Source organism: Armigeres subalbatus, chromosome 3 (assembly GCF_024139115.2).
Source record: "Armigeres subalbatus isolate Guangzhou_Male chromosome 3, GZ_Asu_2, whole genome shotgun sequence".
Taxonomy (NCBI): Eukaryota; Metazoa; Arthropoda; class Insecta; order Diptera; family Culicidae; genus Armigeres; species Armigeres subalbatus.
In genome coordinates this window covers 406,936,797-406,960,780 of record NC_085141.1, presented here as the reverse complement: position 1 = coordinate 406,960,780, position 23,984 = coordinate 406,936,797, and the positions used below count along the sequence as shown (strand labels likewise).

The 23,984-nt window shown below is 36.6% G+C and overlaps 2 protein-coding genes across 2 annotated transcripts in view; both read right to left on the bottom strand.

Moving 5' to 3' along the window:
* The window catches only part of LOC134227080 (parkin coregulated gene protein homolog), a 40,145-nt gene extending 30,121 nt beyond the window's left edge, over nt 1-10,024 (bottom strand). The window contains exon 1 of the mRNA XM_062708326.1: nt 9,458-10,024. Coding sequence (XP_062564310.1) covers nt 9,458-9,620 — 163 coding nt within the window. The 5' untranslated portion in view covers nt 9,621-10,024. The remainder of the gene's footprint in view (nt 1-9,457) is intronic.
* A 605-nt stretch (nt 10,025-10,629) lies between these two features.
* Nucleotides 10,630-23,984, bottom strand: part of LOC134227077 (CTTNBP2 N-terminal-like protein) — a 48,998-nt gene continuing 35,643 nt past the window's right edge. Inside the window, exon 6 of the mRNA XM_062708320.1 lies at nt 10,630-10,795. Coding sequence (XP_062564304.1) covers nt 10,730-10,795 — 66 coding nt within the window. The 3' untranslated portion in view covers nt 10,630-10,729. The remainder of the gene's footprint in view (nt 10,796-23,984) is intronic.

Below are 23,984 nucleotides of genomic sequence, written 5' to 3'. Positions count from 1 at the left end.
AATAGTGTATTCTATGTGTCACGTAATAAATGAAACAATTTGATGGACATGACATCAAATTCTCCAAAGTCAGGTTTATCTACCGCTTTATGGTCTATCGAGGCACAATGAGGCAATAACCTGGAATCTATTTGTTTTCTGCAGCAACATAATTGTTTAGCGTGTGCAACTCGTTGAAAAACTCGATTTTTTCAGCACTCGTAGTATTTACGTACAACTCGTGCTGAAAAAATCATCTTTTTGCAACTAGTTGCACAAACTACTATTTTTTGTTACAATAAATAGAATTACTAAAATGAGATTTATTGAAGCATAATTAAAAATTAAGATTGGCATCATGTTATTCAACATTCATTTCTAGCCAACTATGTATGGTTAATTCTATTTATTAATGTATAAACTTAATGGACAAAAATTAAAAAAGCCCGGTTTTGCAATTGGGTCCTAAAATGAAGAATCGATATTCGATTTTCTTTCAGGGAACGATGAAGGTAATCATTCTAAACGTGTCGGTTTTGTTTAGACTCAAAATCGAAAAGAACATTGTTTAATTTGAAATTGAAAAATAGATGAAAAATGCTTCCTCGACATTTTCGGTCTTGTTTGACGTACGGATTCAAACGCACTAGCAAAACACCGCAGGGCACTTGACTCAACCTTTGACAGGTAATATATGGGGCTGACGTTTTGGGCTGATGGTTCATTCGTTCTGAAATGTTGCACAGCCCAAAATTTGGCTTAAAATGTCTTGAACACAAAAATATTATTTTTACTGATTTAGAATTTTACCAGAATTTTTATAACAACGGTACAAGTATTTTTAACCGATGCACTATCCCGGGTAGAGGTGAATAACAAATAAATAACATAATAATAAAAAAAATTGCTGTGAGATTCGATTTTGTTATTATTATGTTATCCACGAATAACTTAAAACAGCATCTCAACAACAAGTTTTGTTATAGTAAAAATTGTTTTTATATGTTATTGTAAGAAAGAGCAAAACAACAAATGAAGAACACATTTTGCAATCATAACAAAGTTTTGTTATTCATTTATCATTGGCGTTTACATATCAATAATAACTTATTTTGATATTTCGTTTTCTGCATTTTTTTTTGCTGTTGGTTTGCTCTTATAATGGCAAAATGAGTTATTTGTGAGTTATTCGCTAGAGCAATGTCTGTTATTATTTGTGATATTTTAGCAACTATATCAAACAAACTAATATCAGATTTTGATATTCAGTTGTTCATATATTAATAGTAAAATTTGATATTATTTTGCTGTTTTAGTCTACCCGGGATATCAATAATAACTGATTTTAATATTTACTTTTTTGCAAATATTTTACTATTGGTTTGTTCTTATAATAGCAAAATGAGTTATTTATGAGTTATTTGCTAGAGTAATGTCTGTTATTATTTTTGCTATTTTAGCAACTATATCAAACAAACTAACAATAGATTTTGCTATTCAGTTATTCATATATTCATAATAAAATTTGATATTGTTTTGCTCTTTTCTTCTACCTGGATCGTTTGCAACTATAAACGAGGTAGGGCTTTAGGACCCAATTAATTTCAGCTTGCATTTGTTGTTCTATATCATGGTTCTACATGTGTGACATTAAAGTTGCAGTAGACTCATTGTGCCATCCCTGGCGAACGTATTACAAAATTCTTTTAAATGAAACTTTGTGATATGATATTTGGAGGTCTTCGGACGATCTAAACTTTCCCAGGAGGCAACGAACTCAGGGTGTCTACTCGAAATCCGGGAAAAAATTCCCTGAGTTTTCCAGGTTTTTCCAGGTTCTAAAATCATATGCAAAAATCGGTCTCGGCAAGTCTAAATTTGGAAATATATGCGGGTATATGTGTCTTCCTTCTATTTTTATAATACTTGTTTGAGTACAGAAAACTTTGGAGAATATTCTATAGAATTATAATTGTTTTTGACTCTAACTCGAAGGGCTTATTTACACTACTTTAGGTTCTTGTTTTTGCTCGATTCACTTAATCAATCAAAGTTAATTGCCTATTTCCGGGGATTAAACCACCCGACATGATCATTAATTTACAATGTTATGAAAACTCATATGTGAATATGTACGTTATGTGGAAGATATTGATTTGGAAAATGTATTGGAGGTAACCACTTTCTTTGGTTAAATCACCAGTCTAGCGTACTGTAGGGTCATGGGTTCGAGTTCCATCGAAGGGAAAGTGGTTACCTCCAATATATTTTCCAAATCAATATCTACCACATAACGTACATATTCACATATGAGTTTTCATAACACAAAATATCAGCTTTATTTCTTTTACATAGGCTTTGCGAACTTTGTGTAACACAGGCTTTGTCTCCAACAAATGAGCTTGTCTATGTGGGGTGCTTTTCCGATTCTGTTTTCATCGTACTTATATCATAGGTCGCGATGAGCTTGTGTTTGTGGCTTGTAACGATTGTAAGAGACTTATGCCTTTTTATCGTCTTTTGTTGTCCATTGTAATTATAACTAATTCTCAAACTCTGCGTAATTATTTGATTTTTTGAGATGATGAGCTTTTCTTGCAATACCTCGAATTATATCAACTTGAATGGCCATTTTATTCCATCTCTTAGACTCTGCAGCACCCGAGTCACTTTTTAAGACTTGCATGGCTTCGGATTAAAATTAGCCAAAAAGTATCGATAAGACAAATGAACCGTTTGTTTGAGAAACTTCATACATTTTTGGCCAAAATGAGATTTTTATATTTTCTAAATCCTCGTCCAAAAATACGTATCCTGATAAAAAATACGAAATTAAATTTTGTTCAGGAAGTTATGAAAACATTTCGTTTGTTTGAGAAACTACGTATGTGCACACACTTTGAAGAGCAATTATGGAGTACTACTTACATTTTTTGCACTGAAAGTGCCCCAGGGTGTTGAGTTTTGCCAAAAACTAATGAGCTGTATCGAAGAGTTCGAAAGATTCGGTGCAAATTCATTCGAAAACAGTTTTTTGTTGTTTTCTCGAAATAGTGTAAAATGGACTTTTGCAGTTTCTCAAACAAATGATTCAAATATGAAGGCGATTATGTGGATAGTGGCCTTTTCAATTAAACACAACAGGATGACAAGGTATCACTAAAGTGCCTCTCGAGTTTAGTTGTGACTAGCCAAATCTAGTCAAAACTTTAAAGAACCTTTGTGTGCTATGATAAATAATAGGTTGACTTTTTTGAGCTTCCTTCCTTGAAGAGCTTCTAGCTCATAGATTTTTTTTATAAGAAAGTTTGGGTTTATAGTCCGCAACTATAAATCACTTGTGAAATATGTTTTCTATACGGCAAATTAAATTTCTAAATGTTGGTGACATCTATTCAAGCCGAGCAACATAAAAAATTGCGAAATTCGACGATTTCGTAATTTTTTAACCTTCAAACCACGTTGGAAGTCTTTTTTACGTGATTTTTAACATTAAAAGACACAGATACGTTGAAGGTAATATACGATAAAAATTCTGTTTCATATTTTAATTGTTAACATTAACATCAAATTCAGAAAGTAGTGCATTGAAAGTTAATAGCCTTTAAAATGATTTATCTAAGTTAAAATAACAACAGCGTAATTGAAAGGGTGCGGTAAGACGCGCGGTGCGGTAAGACGCGCGGCTACAAAGCAAGACCATGCTGAGGGTGGCTGGGTTCGATTCCCGGTGCCGGTCTAGGCAATTTTCGGATTGGAAATTGTCTCGACTTCCCTGAGCATAAAAGTATCATCGTGCTAGCCTCATGATATACGAATGCAAAAAAAAATGGTAACCTGGCTTAGAAAGCTCGCAGTTAATAACTGTGGAAGTCTTAATGAATACTAAGCTGCGAGGCGTCTCTGTCCCAGTGTGGGGATGTAATGCCAATAAGAAGAAGAAGAATTGAAATTTACTTTTGATGTATTTTCAAAATAATTCCCTGATTTCACTAAAATTTCCCTGAGGATTCCAGGTTTTTCCATGTTGAACGAAATCCCCTGAGTATTCCCGGTTTTCCAGGTTTTTTCCAGAGAGTAGACACCCTGGAACTTATCAATTCGACATAAAGTCAAGGCGAAATTTTATATGAAAAGTAAGAAATGCAAACATTTTAATATATTTCAAAACCTTTAAGCCACAGATGTTAGTCACATAGGGTATTTGTTCCATTATTATTAACATGATCCTATACCAATAACATTCGCAAAATGATGATTGCGATACAATATGCTTATCGCTGAGAAAATTACAAAAATGAAAAACAAATGATATTTATATGGGTACATGTAATGAGTTCAAGGAACAGTAACCCAATTTGTTCTTATTAAAGCTCATACTTACGTCAGCAAACTTTCTCAAATCCGCATTATTTTGCAAAATGTCTACAGCATCGAGAAGATCGGGATATGACCATAGAAGCCGTTTGTACGCTTAAGGCACCTTATGATTAGGCTGACCATACGTACCGTATTTAACGGGACAGTCCCGTTTTTTAGACCTTATTGTGCTGTCCCGTCGTAATTTAAAAAATCTTCAATTTGTCCCGTTTTTTCATTGATTCTTCCAAGAAGCTCGAAAATATTATTTTAGGCAGGAATCTAAAATCAAATACAAAGAAAGTGTTTTTATTGGAGTTTTATTAGAGATATTTGCAGCCCTCGGCATGCTCATCTCTCTACAAAGAAAGTGGACGAAACCCATAAAAAAAGTGTGAGATGTTATGTTATTAGTGTTGCTTTTAAAAGAATGCTATCTATACCGTTTTGTATTTTCCATTGATCGACTTTTCTAAAGATTTTTAACAGTTAATGACAACAGGTACTTCTCTGGGAGATTTTTTCACACATTTTCATTTTAACGTTTTTTTTGCTTATTCCGGAGGCATTAAAATTTGGCCAATTCCATCAGTGGAGTGGATTGAACGGAAGTATTTCTTGAAAATCAGGTCACGCCTCAACGTCAATAAAATGAAGCGCAGGGACGGACATTCTAATTGTCAGATTGAGTTCATTTTCGACTATTGTTTTTGAATCTTCCGAAGTAAGATTCGATAATTTTTTTCAAATCTGCTTTACCACATAATTTTTATTAATTTCATTCTTTTCGAAAGATTAAGAATCTTTCAAAGTCTTTCTGAATAATTCTGAATGTTTCAAAATCATCCACTGTAAAAAAAACGAAGATGTGAAAAAATAATTTATAAATTAACTGAACAGAATCGAGTTTAAGGCAGTTTCAACTCGAGGAAAAATTTGGTCGGATTGAAGGCTAGATTTAAGGTCCTCACGTACTTTAAGGCTAGTTTACACATCAGGAGCTTGATTGCAAATTTCGCTCCCATGTGTATGGACGGGATTTATGAGAATCTATTACGAAAAATTAGCAATTCGGCCTTATTTAAAATACAATCGGGCGGAGATATCCAAGAGCCCGAGCTGTAAACCAGACTACAAACTGACCAGATTTTTTACTTTTCACGACGAATTGCATGAGTCCCGCTTTTCAATGGACAAGCTGAAATCAATGGACAAGCTTCCCGGGCTTTAAGCGTAATTTAAATCAATATCGATCAAAAAGTACTGTGAATTAATTAGATTTGTATTTATTCTCATGCGCCAACCATATTCATCGAAATTATTAAAATTACATTTTATCAATGTCCTTTCCTTCTTGAGATTCTTATCCGCTAATTATTTCCTACCTATATTCATGAAAATGGGATTTGGCACGGGAAATCAGTAATCCCACCCTATTGCTTTTTGCATTTGACTTTTACTCTTTAAACATTTTTTCTAAAAACTATTTTTTAGCCTTTTAATGTCCAAAATCAACCTTAGGCAGGGTGCTTCTTTCAAATGTTCAGAATTGGAAAAGGTTTTTGATATTGGTCAATTATAAAATCCGTAATGTCCTATGTCTAAAATAAAAGTAGATTAATATAATTTTTTTTTAATATTCGAAGTTGCATAATTTTCCGTTCCTCGTGTTTTCGTCCGCGTTCCTTTGAAGATTAAAATATTTGTAGTTGTAGTTTGTACTAACTTAATACAATAGAAGGTTTTGATGGTAAATGATTTCGTATACAATATTTCTTCTACGGAAAATGAAAATTAAGCCCATAAATTTTGAAATTTCCACAGCTCTTGAATTTTATCACAAGGTTTTTTGACATGTCCCGTTTTGCAAGCGCGTTTGTTTTTTCACCGAAATGATCTGGTCAGCCTACACAGTATAAAAATGTTACAGCATATATGATGTAACAAAAAGGCTCCGTTCGATTCGACCCATTTTTCCATCACTTTTCAAAATTACAGGTCGTCGTTACTATGGAGCTTGTATTCAATATTGCATTCAAGAAAAAGTTGGATGTAAAATTAGAGGCTATTGAACACAAACATAAGCGTTTAAATATTTCCATGGCGTGTAATTTTCAGAATTTTTAACTGTGTACTTATTAACTGTCCATATACCACATGAACAGGTTTTGATTAGTTATATCCCTGGCATGGACAAGTGCTCATATGCAGGGTGGCCAGTGAATTTTGAATTTCAAATTCCCGGTTATTTCCCGGTTTTCTCCCGGTATTATGGAAAATTTCCCGGTACAAAAAATATAAGTATTAGACAAAAAATCAAAAACCAGAATTTCCATATAAAAAATTATACTGCAACTGCAAAATTAAATGTAGAAGAGTGATTTTTGCTGGCTAAATAATACTATTTCTTTACTTAATTAGTTTGATTTTTTTATTCTAGTAAGTATGAACTCATGACAAATTATTTAGACATTGCTATAATAGAATAATTCTGCATAAAAATATCGAAAAATATAAAAAAATAAAATGTTTAAATATCTCCTCTGTATCGCATTTATTCAAACCATTCAACAATTTGATAATAAACCTAATTTTCTAAGAACATGTGTACAATGTTCTATTAATCGAAAGTCCATATTCTTGTTAACGTTTGTAAGTATAGTTCGTCCGTAAACAAGAATACCGAACTTAAACCTCATATGATGTTACGAATTAATAAAATGTGTAACCGTGAATCAAATTTCCATCGTCTCAACTCTTTGATGCATCATGAGGATCGTGAAAGACAAATTTGATTTTTTTTTTGTAGAATACAAGATTATTGTTGGAAATGGAGGTGGAAAAACGCTTTTTTGAATGGCTTTGGAAAAGTTTCAATATTTGAAATAAAAGAGAAGGAATGCCAAATATTTTTATTTGGACAATCGATTGGACAAATCGAATGGATAATTAAAAATTAATGAAAGTTCAAATCAGATTTAATACAAAAAAATCGATGCAATCAAAGTTTATTGCTCATGTTCTGGGTATAAGTAACCCGGAGTTGTAATTAATAACTCAACTTTGGTGACGATTGATCCTCGATTGAATGGGGTATCTAGGGTCTTCATAAATACATGATCTACTTTAGAAATTTGTAAACTTTGAAATAGAATGGAATGAGTAAATGAGTCGACCAATAATGATGTTTGAGACTACTGCAACATTTTTACAAAGAGACAAATGCAGATTTGAAAAATTTCCGGTGGTTATTTAATTTCCTGCATATTTCCCTACATTTTCCCGGTAATTTTCAATTCCCGGTTTTTCCTGGTTTTCCTGGTTTTCCCGGTTCGCTGGTCACCATGCATATTAATTATCAAAAATGTATGAACCGTGGACATTCGCCTTACCCTCTTCTTCTTCTTCTTCTTCTTATTGGCATTACATCCCCACACTGGGACAGAGCCGCCTCGCAGCTTAGTGTTCATTAAGCACTTCCACAGTTATTAACTGCATTTTTGCATTCGTATATCATGAGGCTAGCACGATGATACTTTTATGCCCAGGGAAGTCGAGACAATTTCCAATCTGAAAATTGCCTAGACCGGAACCGGGAATCGAACCCAGCATCCCTCAGCATGGTCGTGCTTTGTAGCCGCGCGTCTTACCGTACCGTCGCCATACCCTCCTTACCCCTAATTTGTCCACGTGGTATATATGGACTGGAAAGCCCCTTAAAGCCCACCCCATAAATCTGCCAAGTTTATTTTTACGCTGCTTTTAATATAACGTTAACGATTCAGAAGTTCACGTGAAATGAAAGAGAAGGACATTCCATCAATATTGAATCATTGTCCTTGCTAGGAATAAGAAGTGTTTTTACGCAGCAGGTCCGACTTTTTAAATTTTTATCAGAAACTTTATCGCGACCGCAATTATCGCGGATGTTTCCAATAGTTCTGTGACTGACGCTCTCGGTTTTTTCTCGGTCTCGCAATATGGAATAGGCCATTATTCCAATCATTAGTTTTATAATCTTAAGGCTACATGTAATATTATACTCCAAGCTGTTCCATATCAATAAAAGTCGAATTTTTCAGGCTAGTGTGGATCCATAGACAGTACTTGTAGCCGATTGTCGCCACTGCGCTTCAAATATACGAGATTCAGATTTTGAAGTTTAGGTTGGATCTGTAATATTTGAAATCAGAGAGAGAATTTTATTTTTAAAAATCCCCCTCCGTTATCGATACCAATTTTAATAAACAGATTTTCGTCGAGGTTATACTGTTTTTAATACATGGAATATAGGCCCAAATTGAGGTGAACGTGCCCCTGGAGCCGACGTTCTGACACCACTAGTATATCAGCATACTACTTTTATCGCTGACAATACATTGGAATTTGAGAAATATGCATTTGACGAAATATCATATTGATTTTTATAGATATCATGCAGATACGGCTTCAAAAGAGCGTAAGTCCAAAACGGGCTTAACGATTTTCTAAAATTTCACCCAGAGATGCAGTTTTCACAATTCAGTTCAAGGTAATAGTTTGGATGGAGCTTTTTTTGTTGATAACGGTCAGGACGGGCGGCAGAGCATTAGTGATTATCATAGAAGAAAAACAGAAGAAAAAAGGGAAAAAGAAAAAAGGAAGAGGAAAAAGAAAAGAAAGAAGAATGAAAAATTAAGAAGGAATTAGGAGGAAAAAGGGAGGAATAAGGAAAAAGACAGAAGGAAACAAGCAGATTGAAGAAGGATAAAAGATAAAAGAAGAAGAATGAAGAGAAAAGAAAGAAGAAAAAACAAGGAAGAGAGAAAAAAAGGAGAAAGAAGCAAGCTAGAAAAAGGATAAAGTTGAAAGAAGAAGGAATACGGGAAAAGAAAGAAGGAGGAAGAAACAAAAAAGAAAAGGGAACAATAAAAAAGAATAAAAAAATATAAGAATAGAGAATAAAAAAAAATTAAATTTATCTTGACAAGAATCAATAATCAAATGCAAAAACCAAGAAGCAGAACAAGTTTAAGGTTTCACTACGAACCAACCAAGCATTTTCGAATGGAAAAAGTGAACGATCTCATAAACAAACAAACTATCCCATTCCAACAGAAAACTTTGTTTCGTTACTCACGTTTTTGTGCCTTCGGAGGACCCATCACGAAAGTATTCTTCTGCAGAGACTCGATGGAAAATGCTGGAACTGGTCGCTGCTGAGGGGCACTCCTGACTAGCCTTGTCGCCGAATATGGGCGAGCTTCGATCGCGAATGTCGCCGAAGAAGATTTCGTTGCCATCGTCGTTTGTCGTTTCCTGGGTAGGTCTTCCCAATGTCTGTCAACTCTTCAACTGTTCCTTTCCACCTGGTGCGTTTCTTCAGGTAATTAAACTTTTTGCTCCCCCAAATTGAGCCACGAGTCACCGCAATTTATTTACCGAATTAATTTGATTCTTATCACTTTTACTTCTTCCATTGAATTTACTTTAAGGAAAATCGAGAATAAAAAATTCCTTTCCACTTCGGTGGAACTCGAGAGCGAAGCAGTCCACGCCCGCTTCCGATAGCTTCCAAATTGCGACAACATAAATTGTGGCAGTGGTTCGCGGAAAATTCTTTTACATTGAACTGTTGTTTTTTCGCCAACATCACTCGGTCAAACCTTGTAAAACAATTTCAGTTTTGTTTTCATGTACGCCATGGAAACAGCAGGAAACCTCATAACTGGGACTCGGTCGCTCAGGAACTCGAGCAGGCGTTCGAGCTGCCTTGTGCTCCACCGCCATTAGAATTATGGATAGGGTGGGATATTGCATGCAAGCGATCCACCCTACGATGGCAAAGTTCAAATCAAAGCGAATTATTTATCGAATGGACAAGTGTTGTGGCACTTTCAGTTGAGTATCTGTCTGGTCGGGCCTCTTTAGTTGTAGCATGGTAGACACACAAACGAGGGCAACCTTGGGCGGAAGGCCACGTGTCAAGTATCATTAAGTGAAAGGTGGATGATTATTGGAGTCATTAAATGGAAAATCAATAAATTAAAAAAGCCAGTCTAGGTGTAAACAATTGTTTCGAATTTCTTCGTATATAAACTAATCATGTGTACTATATCAACTGTCTAAGACGAGTTTAGTACTTTCCATTTAATTCCATTATGTTTCTATGGGGGGATGTCTATATCGTTCAGGATCTTCCATATCTCAGCTATAAGATCAGATGCAAAAAAAGGCCTTGATGGTGACTATCGAATGTTGGTTCAGTCTGGGGAATTTTCTCAAGAAAATCAAATAAATGGAAAACTAGCATGAGGCACGTACTTTATGTATTTTTCATATTTACAAAAGTATAATTCATGCCATTATGTCAAGGGATAAAATTCTCTTCAGTAATGTTGAAAGGATGGTTTTAACATTTCCGACACAATCGTCTTGGTCGTACCTTCCTTCCTGGTTGCTTCCGGTTTAGGCATCGCTGAAACAAATGTATGTATAAAACAATATTATCAGGATATCCTAATCGAGGTCGATGTAGAACGAATGAACATAAAGGCAAATTTTGCACGCAAAAAAAGCGTTTATGAATTCATGAACTAAAGAGTTCACGGTGTATTTTTTCGGGAACAACAGTCACGGATTCGGGAATACAGTCACGTTTTCTGGAACGTTCTGGAAAACGTGACTGGTGTTCCCGAATCCATGAATTAAATCACGGTGTATTTTTGCTGGTTCACGAATTCGGGAACGCTTTTTTTGCGTTTGCCCTGCTGTTTGAGCCATCTTACCCGGATAGTTTTTAAATGATAGAAAGATAGTCATTTTCTTCAATGATACAAAAAAAGAGAAAGATGATTTTTTTTATATCATTCTTTTGACATATAGATGAAATTTTTTGGTAGAAACATGTTGAGAAGTCAAATCAGAGTTAGTTGATTTTAAAATATTAAGAACTAGCAAACCCGACGAACTTCGTTCCGCCTAAAATTTATTAATTCTCTGAAATTCTTGCTTCATTCAGGGTGGCCACTGCAATTCGATTTTCAAATTCCCGGTTTTTTCCCGCTTTTCCCGATAATTTTTGTCAATTTTTCCCGGTTTTTATTTAACTTAAAAAAACAGGGAAAGAGTTTTAAAGCTTTGATTGGGTGTTTTATTTTATGTCCAAACCGGAGGCCAGTTTTATATCGAAGCGACTGATAATTTGTAACGAACTTTTGAAATAAATACATATAATTACCAACAACGAGTAATGCGAAATGCTTTAATCAACAGACACACTTAAATTGTGCGCTTCGTGGTCATGTAATGGTAGAGTCAACCGGCATTTAATCACCACAATACCACATTAGCACCTCATTACAAAGTTTCTTTTCTTTTATTGGTTGCAAAACTTTCGTAAGTTTCTGACAGAACCGATGGACATTGTATGCCAGTTTAGTTTTATTCTTATTTCTTAGTGCATAATGATCACCCAAAGCAGTCATAGTTATCATAGTTATTGGTAATCATCATAGTTATTGGTATTACTTTTTTTAAAAAGCACAAAATTATAAAACAACTAATTTGAACACAGCTTAATCTGACGACCCAAATCTTTATTTCCAATCAAAATCATTATTTTGTTTTCAAAAATTTATTTATTTATTTCGTCAACCGACGTAGACTAGTGCATATACAATATACATGTTTTTCTTTATTTTCTTAATGCTATAAATACGGTATTATAGTGTATAAAAATAAAAATAGTTTGGTTAAGTAGTGTTTAATTTTGCGATTTAATGTAAATTTAGATGTGTAGGTTTCGAATTGTGACAAAATATTTTTTTAGGTTCTGCCGAGACATTGTAAAGTCAATAGTTTCGCAGTGTTGATTATAGATAGCCATCATATGATTGAGAGGTCCGAATTTTGCATAATTTTAATGTAATAAAATGTTTGTTGAATCAATACGCTGCGAAACTATATCGTTAATAAATGAAACCATTGCAGTTTCACGACGCTCTTTCAAAGATTGAATGTTTATAAGCTTGCAGCGTGCCTCATATGATGGAAGTGGGAATGTTGTCCAACCTAATTTACGAAGAGCAAATAATAGGAATTGTTTTTGTACTGATTCTAATCTTTCTTCGTGTGCTATTGAAAATGGAGACCATACAATGCTGCAATATTCCAGCATCGACCTTACATAAGCAATATATAATGTTTTAATTGTGTATGGGTCATGAAAGTTATAGCAGAAACGTTTTATAAAACCCATCATATTATTTGCTTTATGAATAATGGTGTTGTAATGGTCGATGAATGTTAGTTTGGAGTCTAAGATAATTCCTAAATCTCTAACTCTATCGCATTTCTCTACAACCTGGTTTCCTAATGTAATTGAGAGATTTGATGCTGTTTTTTTTCTGCTGAATATGTTGAGGTCATTTTTATTCCCTATTTCCAAAAAGAGCTTCATGTCATCTGCATAGATTAACACTTTAAGTTTGTTAATAATGAAGGAAATGTTGTTTACATATATTATGAATAATAGAGGCCCCAAATGAGAGCCCTGGGGGACACCGGAAGTGGCTTGAATGGGTTTTGATCTATTGTTGTTAAATTTTATAATCAATTGGCGATCATTTAAGTAGGATTCAAGCCATTTGAGTAGTCCCGGCTCAATTCCAGTTTTTTTCAATTTGAATAGAAGCATGGGTATATCTATGCGATCAAATGCTTTACTGAAGTCAGTATAAAGAGCTTCTACATGGTTTCCTTTATCCATTGCATTCAGGGTATAGTCAACAAATTCAAGAAGATTAGTTGAACTTGAACGTCCTTTATAGAAGCCATGCTGTGCGTCTGTTATTCGGTTTTTTACTTGTTTGAATAATTTTCGTTTACTATGGCCTCAAAAAGTTTTGGAATGCAAGAGACAATGGCTATTCCACGATAATTACGTATGTCTGATTTTTCCAGATTTGAAAATGGGTATCAAAAATGAGTTTTTCCATATATTTGGGAATTTTCCTGATTCTAGTGACATATTAAATAGCCAAAATAATGGAGTGGTTAGTTCCACTGCTAGGGTTTTCATAAATATAGGAGGGATTCTATCAGGACCAGGACCTTTCGAAGCATTTAAATTACGTAGGGCCTGCAAAATGTCATGGACATGAAGTTGATTCACTCCAATATCATTTGAAAACTCTGGAAAAATGCAAAATAGTCGCGGTCACGATCATTTTCAGAAAATGTAGAATAGGTTTCCTGGAAAAAATCTGCAAAAAGATTACAGTTCTTTTCCGAGCTATCCCCCGCGTTTTCGTCAAGATGCATAATTGATGGAAAGTTATTAGATTTCAGTTTTGTTTTTACGTAATAAAAGAAGTTCTTTGGACAGGACTTTATTTCGCTCTCAGTTTTTGAATTGTAATCTTCCAATGCGTTACTGATAGCGTAATTCAATTGATCGCATACGTCCAAGTAATATACTAAATTTTCATTACTGTTATGACTTTTGTAAATTTTGTGTGCTTTTTGCTTGCGATTTCTTAAATTCTTGATTTGCCGGTTATACCAAATTGGATCTTTATTATTGTTATGACGTCGTTTTCGTTTTAGTGGAGTTTCTTGCGAGATTATGTCAGATAATAATCTGTAAAAGTGTTAACAGATGCTTCGACATTTTCTTCATTTCTTAAAACTATTTGCCAGTTTACACTACTTAACCTACCTCGAATATTTTTATAGTTCGCTAAATTGTATTCAAAGACATCCTCATACTCACAATCGTTGGGTCTTTGTTGTTCATGAATGAATAACGAGTATTCGATTGCAGTGTGGAACGCTTCATTTTTCCACAATGGATTGATAGATTCTGTTACACAGAAATCTTCATAGATATTTGTCAGCAAGAGGTCCAAATAGCAATTTTGAGATGCGCCAGTGGATGGGTTAAAACGCGCATGTGCTTATCGTACTGATTTTCATTTTAATTGCCTACATTAAGGCAATTAACCGAATGTTTCAGCTGTTTCGGTCATAAGAAATGAGCATGGGCGTAATGCCCCACACCGACCTCAGAAGTTTGAAGGCCCATAAAATCGTTTTAAAACCATTTTTGACGACGATTTCGTGTGGAACATAAAGAACACGAGTAAGCAGCATGGCTCATGGCTCAATTATTAATTTATCAATGTATAACAGCGACAGAAAGACTAAATTCCACTGAGCTAGAATTGCATCAAAACACGCAAAAATCGTTTTTTCGAGTTTTTCATGTATAACTAGAGAAAAATCATGAAATATATGTATCCAATGGCAATATTTTTCATTGCTTTATCGTATAGACTATTGAAAATAATCAAAATGGGGATATTTAACCTTATTCAGGGGTGGCGCGTTTTAACCCCTATGGGCGTGCTAGCCCCACTTCCCCTAGGTGTCTCGAACCCATCATAAGAAACTTCCCTGACTCCAAAAATCCCTGTATTCAAATTTTCACGCCGATCGGTTCTGTAGTATCCATGTCTAAAATGGCCAAACAGGAGGTCCTTCGTAGCTTAGTTGGTTAAAAGGTTAAAAAAGTCGGGTGGCCTAATACCTGGAAAATAGGCAATTCACTTTGATTGAACTGAATATTTATGATATACTTGCAGACCCGACGAACTTCGTTTCGCCTAAATTTGATTTATTCTCTAATTAGTTCTCGAGTTATGCAGAAATTTTTGCTTCATTTGTATGGGGGCCCCTTTCCTAAGCAGGGAGGGGTCTCGAACCATCTTAAGAACCTTCCCCGGCCCCAAAAATCTCTGCATATACAATTTTCACGCCGTTCGGTTCAGTAGTTTCCGAGTCTATAAGGTTCAGACAGACAGAAATTCATTTTTATGTATATAAGAAGATGTCATTCGAAATTGATATCAAAATGAGCTAGTGGCAATACAAACTGGATTAGGGAGAAGGTCTACTTATTTTTTGTACCTCACACATACAATATACTGAAATCAAATAATTCAGTTAGAATGTGACTGAGTAATAAACATTAAACAATAAATCTGAAGAGTTTTGAATGTAACTTGACGAAATTTTATTTTTCCCTGTACATGTCTTGAATTCCCGTTTTTTTCCGGTGACTTCAATTTCCCGTCGTTTTCCCTCTTTTCCCGTATTTCCCGGTTCGGTGGCCACCCTGTTCATTTGTATCGGAGCCCCCTTTTCCAGAAGGAGGAGGGGATTCGAACCGCCACAGAAACACATCTTCCCTTCCAAAACATCCACACGCCCGATTTGGTTCCTTTAGCTTGAATAATTATCAAAATTGCTGTTTCAATTGTATGGCAGCCCCCCTTTCCAAAGGGGGAGGGGTCTCAAACCATCTTAAGAACCTTCCCCGGCCCCAAAAACCTCTGCATACAAATTTTCATGCCGATCGGTTCAGTAGTTTCCGAGTCTATAAGGGTCAGACAGACAGAAATTCATTTTTATATATATAGAAGAAGAAGAAGAAGATTCGCCTTAGGTAACACATCTTTCCCCACTCTACCCTATAGTTTGTCAAAGCTAGCGGTACATATTAACTGATTGAAAATAAATATATTTCGGATTGCTAACAACTTCATGTAGTAGAACCTATGGAACCAATTATGGAACACTTTTGCCAAAAAGTAATAATTTCACAATCAAATTCACTGTTTCCAATGGAAATGATTTTCTATCAGCAATATTAGATATCTACCTAGCAATCCATCATGACTTTGACTGCTTCACATGCTCAAAATGCTCTAAATTTGATTTATTCGAAAACAATTGAATTGATCATTGTTCCATAATTGTGACCACGGCAAGATTTTCCCACATTTATGGAACAGTTTAGTATTTCCTGTACTTATCGCTTCTCAATCATTGTTTGTATCGAACTCCACGATCGTAAACCATAATTGTAGGTTAGTGTTGTTAGTGTGGTGTGGGAAGGGGGGGTTTGCTCCTCTCCGGATGTGCAAATCTTACTGAGCGTTCTCCATGTCATGATCGGCTCACAACAGCGTTTGTTTTCCATGTTAGGGGCAGCTTATCATCGTCCGAGTGCCAGCGAGGGACTCTAAGTGAAACTGTGCACCATGGTCCACCGGGAATAAGGAGGAATGGTCCTCTGGAAATTTAGGGGGTTTGGTGTCAGGCCTTGCAAGCCAGCCTTTAAAAAAACATACGCAACGAACAATCAACAAGAGACCAGAACCATCGGCGAAGAATACTATGACGAAAAGGAACTAGCGATTGGAAACTCGGTTCGTGGAACTGCAAATCTCTCAACTTCATCGGCATTCTAGCGCTGCAGGAGGTTTGTCGGAAGGGATCAATGGTGCGATCGTTTAGAGATAATCATACCATCTACCAGAGCTGCGACAACACACACGAGCTGGGAACAGCTTTCATAGTGATGGGCGAAATGCAAAGGCGCGTGATCGGGTGGTGGCCGATCAATTGGAGAATGTGCAGGTTGAGGATCAAAGGCCGGTTCGTCAACTTCAACATGATCAAAGTCCATAGCCCATACTCCGGAAGCCCTAATCATGATAAGGACGCATTCTACGCGCAGCTGGAACGTGAGTACGACAGCTGCCCAAGCCAAGACGTCAAAATCATCATAGGAGATTTGAACGCTCAGGTTGGCCAAGAGGAGGAGGAGAGGACTATTGGAAAGTTCAGCGCTCACAGCCGACGAACGAAAACGGCCTACGACTAATTGATTTCGCCGCCTCCAAGAATATGGCCATTCACAGCCCTACTTCCAACACAGCCTCCCGTATCGGTACACCTGGAGATCACCACTGCAGACAGAATCACAAATCGACCACAAATCTACCACACATCTATCTGGTGAAAGTTAAACTGCACCCAAAACTATCCGTCATACACAATGTTCGGTGTAAACGACCGCCGCGGCGAGCATGGGACGCATTTGAGGAAGGAGAGATGCGGCCTCGAATCGCGTATTGTGGCGTCAAATTGTTGATTCAGTGTTATCTGTTCAGTTTTGATAAACTAAATAAATGAAATGCTGAGAGTGGCTGGGTTAGATTCCCGGTTCGATCAAGGAGGGTTGGAGATAGTCTCGACTTCTCTGGGCAAAAACAAATTATCGTATTAGGCACATGATATACGAATGCAAAAAATGGCAACTTTGCTTTGAAAGCTCGCAGTTTATGACTGAGAAAGTGTTGGCTTTAAGTGACAGTAATACCAACAAAGAAGTACAACAGGTACTCATGATCTTGATATCTACGGGCATGTACGGAAATAATGGGTTGCTATATTTATTGAACTCCAGAGTGATTTACAATATCTGTGGGAATATTTTCCTCATCACGTAGGTATACTTTATCCTCTCCTCTTACATTTTTGAGAAAAATCAAGAACATAATAGTGGTTGCGAAGTATTATTGTGTAATGTTTGTCTGGTGGCAATGTGGCTTGTTCACAAATTACATAACATTGTAGTGTAGGGGTAGAGATGTGATCAGTTCAAGTGTTCTTAATCTTCTATGGCTCTACATTCCAACTGGAACTTGGCCTGCTTTTCAACTTAGTGTTCTATTAGCATTCCCATAGTTACTAATTGAAAGCTATCTATGCCTGCCAATGCATGGGAGTATTTATCTTGTATGGCAAGTAGAATGGATACACTATGCCCAGGGAGTCAAGAATTTTTTCCACCCGAAAACATCCTGGACCGGACCGAGGTTCGAACTCGCCATCTCTGGATTGGCAATCCTACGCCTTTGCATGCAAGGCTAAATGGAGACTCCTCAGTTCAAGCATTACAATTCAAAAAATAAATTTAAATAATAATACAAATGATGCAAGTACCCGCAAGCAGTCCCTACCGAAGCGACCGTGTGTCGTTCGGAGCGCATTTATTCTGTTTTTTCTTCATTGGCATTATATCCAGCATCGCAGCTGTTCATTAAGCACTTCCACAGTTTATTAACTGCAAGGTTTCTAAGCCAATACCATTTTTGCATTTGTATATCATGAGGCTCACACGATGATACTTTTATTCCTGGTTCGGAACAATGATCAGGACCATTACGATAATTCAATGTTAAGCGCTGACCGATGTTGCCGTGTTGCAGGACAAATATTTTGACTTTTTGCCTTTCTCGTATACTAAGTATACGTAAAGGCTATATGATCGCTCCAAAAACAAACTTTTTATAGAAGGCCCGGAGACCCATAGTGTTATATACCGATCGACTAAGCTCGACGAATTGAGGTGATGTCTGTGTGTATGTGTGTGTGTGTGTGTGTGTGTGTGTGTGTGTGTGTGTGTGTGTGTGTGTGTGTGTGTGTGTGTGTGTGTGTGTGTGTGTGTGTGTGTGTGTGTGTGTGTGTGTGTGTGTGTGTGTGTGTGTGTGTGTGTGTGTGTGCGTCTGTGCGCACCCACCCAAAAAAAATGTCACTCATTTTTTAGGTACTTATCCTTAACCGATTTACTCGCAACAAGTTGCATTCGACGCAGGACATTCTGCCATTGTTTCCTATTGAGAATTGGTCAGATCGGACTATGGGCTCGGAAGTTATGGCCAAAATACCATTTTTTTACAGAAAAAAATGTCACTCATTTTTCAGGTACTTATTCTGACCCGATTTGCTCGCGTTCGACGCAGGATACTCTGCCATTGTTTCCTATTGAAAATTGGTCAGATCGGACTATGGGCTCGGAAGTTATGGCCAAAATACCACATTTTTATAGAAAAATTGAGTAAAAAAATGTCACTCATTTTTCAGGCAGTTATCCTTAACCGATTTACTCGCAACAAGTTACATTCGACGCAGAATACTCTCCCATTGTTTCCTATTGAAAATTGGCCAGATCGGACTATGGGCTCAATAGTAATGGCCAAAATACTATTTTTATAATGCACGAGAAAGGCACCATCACCGCTAGGTGGATTAATCAGGGTTTTTTAGAGTAAACTGAATGCCGTCGTGGTTAGCATTACGAAGGGCGACATCAAAATCTACAATGGCCACTGCAAAGATCGGTTTCGACAACATCAACTATAAACGTGTCATGGGGCGTTATGGTCTTGGAAAATCATCGAAAACGGTGAGCTGTTTGCAGAACTCTATAGCACAGAGCTTCCCAAACTTTTGGGTATGCGACCCACCTAGCAAAATTCTATATGTCTCGCGACCCACTTATGAAAAAATGCATTTTACCAAGTAGTATTAAGCATTAATTGAATCAGAATGTCATCTGTTTCGGCTTCTTCCTTCTAAAAAATATTCACGTTAGCTTACATGTACAAATTCAAAAAATGACGAACATGATATTGTTTGTCAAAATGTTAGCGTATTTTTTTACTTCATTAAGGGGACATCTTTTAGGCATAAATGTTTTCTAAAATAGTGTGGTGATGACTATTTAAAATAAAATGCGGTTTGAACTTGAAATTATGTTCCTGAAAGAAAATTATCAAAAGGTTCGGCATCCGAGCTGCAATTATTATTTGTTCTACGCGACCCACCAACAATTCGCTCGCGACCCCCCTGGGGGTCGGGACCCACAGTTTGGGAAACCATGCTATAGCAATAACAAATGAGGGATAGTTTTTTCCTCATCGTGCCCAAGTCACGCTACCCGAACAAAGTCTGAAAACATAATGAGAACATATAATTTATTTTCAAATATAAACATTAAAATTGATTACATATTTTGATCTTATTTTGCTAAGGTACCCCATGGCAAGTGGGACCTAAAAAAACGTTAGTTCAGCAAAATCATCAACGCATACTTAGATAACAGGGTATTTCAGGACATTAACCTCGGATACATCATTATATGCTTCCGTTGTTGAAGTGTAGACGTGTTGTAAGCCATTTATTCAGTTACAAAAATATTGGTAGTGACATAAATAAATTTACCTGTGGGATCCGCTTACCCCTTCAAACGGGGCAAGTGGGACCTATTCTGTTTTATACTGTCGGACGAAACTAATTTGAAGAATGCAGATATAATGTTCATGTAATTTCTGAGTCGTAGTATTTCCGATCATGGATGGAGGTTTATTGCTTGTCAGACTTTTGTTTTTGGCAAAAAGAAAGGGATTACAATGTTAGCAAATATAAAAACAAGACAACAGCCTGTTTACTGTTTAATTGGCTTTTGTCTGGCTTTCCATTAGCTTACTTTCTTACCAAATGTGTTAGATGGAAGAGATGAGCAAATCTTTGTTCACTTTTCGAATGAATGTTTCTCTGTTTAGAACACAAATTATTACATAAATTAGAACTTCAAAAGGAACGTTTTTATTCATGCGATGCGCAGTGTTGTAAATTTGTAATAGAACGAAATGGCCAATTTATGTCTTAGGCAATTTATTTATCTGAAAATCTGTTAATCTGATGCGATGTTTAAAAATAACAAAACACAAGAAAAAACTGTTGATCTATTGTAGAATAATTGCATTGTAAACGGAAAATTTCGCATAGTTATAACTTGCATTTTACATGAAGAAAATAATTTCCAGAAAGTAAAATACACATTTGGTAAATCAACTGTACACTTCTTCTTAACAACGAAACCAACGATATCAACTGCATTTGATTCAGATCCATATGATATATAAGTGTCGAAGTTATTTTTCACTAGAAAACAATCTAAAAACAGGTAGAATGGCTCTATCGAAAATGTTTTTCAAATATGTCCCACTTGCCCCATGTATGTTAAAACTTAAAGACAAGTGAAAATTTCAGATTTTGTCTTTAATCAAAATTTTTAAATCGTTTTCGATGTCACACAATTATTTAATTGCTCAAAATATTCACTTTCCACATCAATAATGAATTTAGAAACGACTATTTTTTGGAAATTCATTGAATTTGAATAAAAGTAATAGATTTTGCCGGTAGTTTAAAGTCATGATTAAACAATACCATTAGTATGGTGCCGCAAATGGTTTTGATTCCAATTTTTTTTGTGTCAGGCGAATTCGTTGATAATTCTGCTTCATCTTTCTAGAACATTGTTACCATTAAAAACGTTCACCGATTAATTGGCAGCCATAGTACCCACTTACCCCGTATTTTCACTTGCCCCGGGGTACCTTATAGATTTCTAAATCGTATGATCTGACATCAAACTGTAAAGACTCAGTTTTGTTATCGGAACCAACATCAAAATTAGTTTTCGATTTGCGCTCATCGATAGTAATCATAATCGGCGATTTCACAACATCAAAACAAGTTATCGATTTGCTCTCAAGCTTTGCTCGGGTAGTCTCTCGTGATGAACATACTGAAAATCAAATCATCTACATGAACTAAAAATAAGGACCTTCTCATTAACGATATTCGACTATGCATTACACGGATTCGGCGGAGGGTAGATAGGTTAGGCCGACTATTCAACACACGCCAACTAGAAGATCCAGCTGTGAATAGATCGTTCATTAGATAATTTGTAACTCTAGCAGCGGATGTTCCGAAAGGTGGCAGCATGGAAGAGCAGTAGACGGCCATCAAAAGCGCCTTTGTCGAAATAAGCAAAAACGCATTCAGGAAAAAAAGTAGGTACCGCCAACGGGGGTGTCATTGGGCCAAAATGTGGTATGCTACAAGTAAATGTTACAAAGCTCTAGTAGTTAACATTGGAATCAAGTTTTAATTAGTTTGGTACAAGCTTGAATAATAAATTTACCGCTGTGTGAGGAAAAAATAATGAATTATGGAAATTCTTCAAAGTTATATGTTGTTCAAAATTGGCCCATTCTCACCCCGCACAGGGGGTGACATTGGGCCACATACAATAAAGTTCAGCGGTGACGATGAAACGATTCAATCGTTCATTCAAAATAATTGCCTACATTACGGCCCTTACCAACTATGTAAGGCAAATCAACTGAAGGCTTGGCCCAATCTCACCCCTTTTGACGTAAACTACGTCTAAGGGGAAGACTCTGATACAGGGTGTCAAATGAGAATTTCAAAACTGGAGACCGTCACGAAATCATGTAAGATTTGTAACATTAATAGGTCTTTTATCTTTCAATGGATTTTAATGATTTATATATCAATCGATTCGTAAACTTTCCACCAATTTGCCAGTAATATTGAAACTATTGATTATCAACGCTAAACTATTGAAAATTTTAGTTCTTTCATGCATCGTGCATCCCCTATTCAGCGCGTTCCAATCCTTGGTAATTTCCATATTTTCAGGGTATTATCTATTATTGAACTGGGTTGTATGAATGGGGTGGCCCAGCCGCTAGACAGTGGAGTCCCTACTCCTTCCCTGGGTAGTATTGTCGTGGGATGGTTCCTTCACTTCTATATAGAGCGGAATAGTTGGTTCAGTTACTATATTTGGTTTTACGTAGTTTACGTCGAGCGGTCGTGTCTTGTATACAACCCTAAATTTTTTTAGCGTTCATTGCTCGTTGCTACGAAAAACCAGAACCGTTATATAAATATTAATCAAATTCGATAAAACAACAACAGATTATCGTAACATGATAACCAGGTATCCATCGATCTAAAAACTAGTTATGTAATAGATTTGTGGGGCATTACTGACACTATTTTAATACGGGTTCATTCGCTCAATAGTTTTACATTCAAATTCTAAGCATTATCGTACGAGCACAATTAGTTCTTGGAATTTGTTTTGTGATTTCCTAGACGCGAATTTTAATATATTTTCTAACCGTTTGAAGTTTTCATCAAAATTCGTAACAGTTTCTGAGATATTAGGAGTTGAAACATTTTTCGTTTTTGGCCCAATCTTACCCCCTAGGCCCAATGTCACTCCGAACGACGGTATAACGCTTTTTCAAAGGCCGCGAAAGAATGGGTAAGAACCGCACAACCACAGTTAAAAACTGCTGCAGACACGACATGCGAGCTTGAGTGGACTCTGACCGACGAAGAAAGAAACCTGCAGCAACTGGCGATATTCGCCTCTTCATCTACAATGTCCCACGACACGACGCATGAGTGGAACAAGGATGAATCCGAGGATGCCAGTAAAATGACAGATTAGTTACTCACCGACCCAACTGATCATCTGCAATGTTGGTTCGAGCACTTTGAGTAACTTCTTCAAATGTTGACGCCCGACCAACCATCAACATCTCGGCATGAGTCGCCAATAGTTCGACACATTACCCACGTCAACTCCGAAGCCAAGGTCCCCGTACCGTTGGCGCTTCGTGTTATGAAATAGACCCCATTTCACGGTCCATAGCCTCTTACCCTCTTTGGCCATGCGGTAGGACGCGCGGCTACAAAGCAGGACCATGCTGAGGGTGGCTGGGTTCGATTCGATTCAGGTATGTGGGATGAAATCGACGGAACGATTAGTTCAACGAAGAGTATAGAAAGATTCTGCATGAGAAGGACGCAGAGCGGGCGGTCGCGTAGAACGACGTAACGTCAGATACAGCAGACCCGCATATTTCAGGGAAAGAAACATCGCCTGGAAAAAGAGGTGTGCGTAAAGATGGAGCAGCTGTGCCTTATCAAGAAACACGAAAGTTCTATCTATCAGAAGCTCAATGTAACCTGCAAAGGCTTTATGCCGCTAACCGAGAAGTGTAGGAATAGGGATAGGAGCCCCATGACGGATGAATGTGTAGTGCCCGAAAGTTGGAAGCAGCAGTTCGACTAAAATG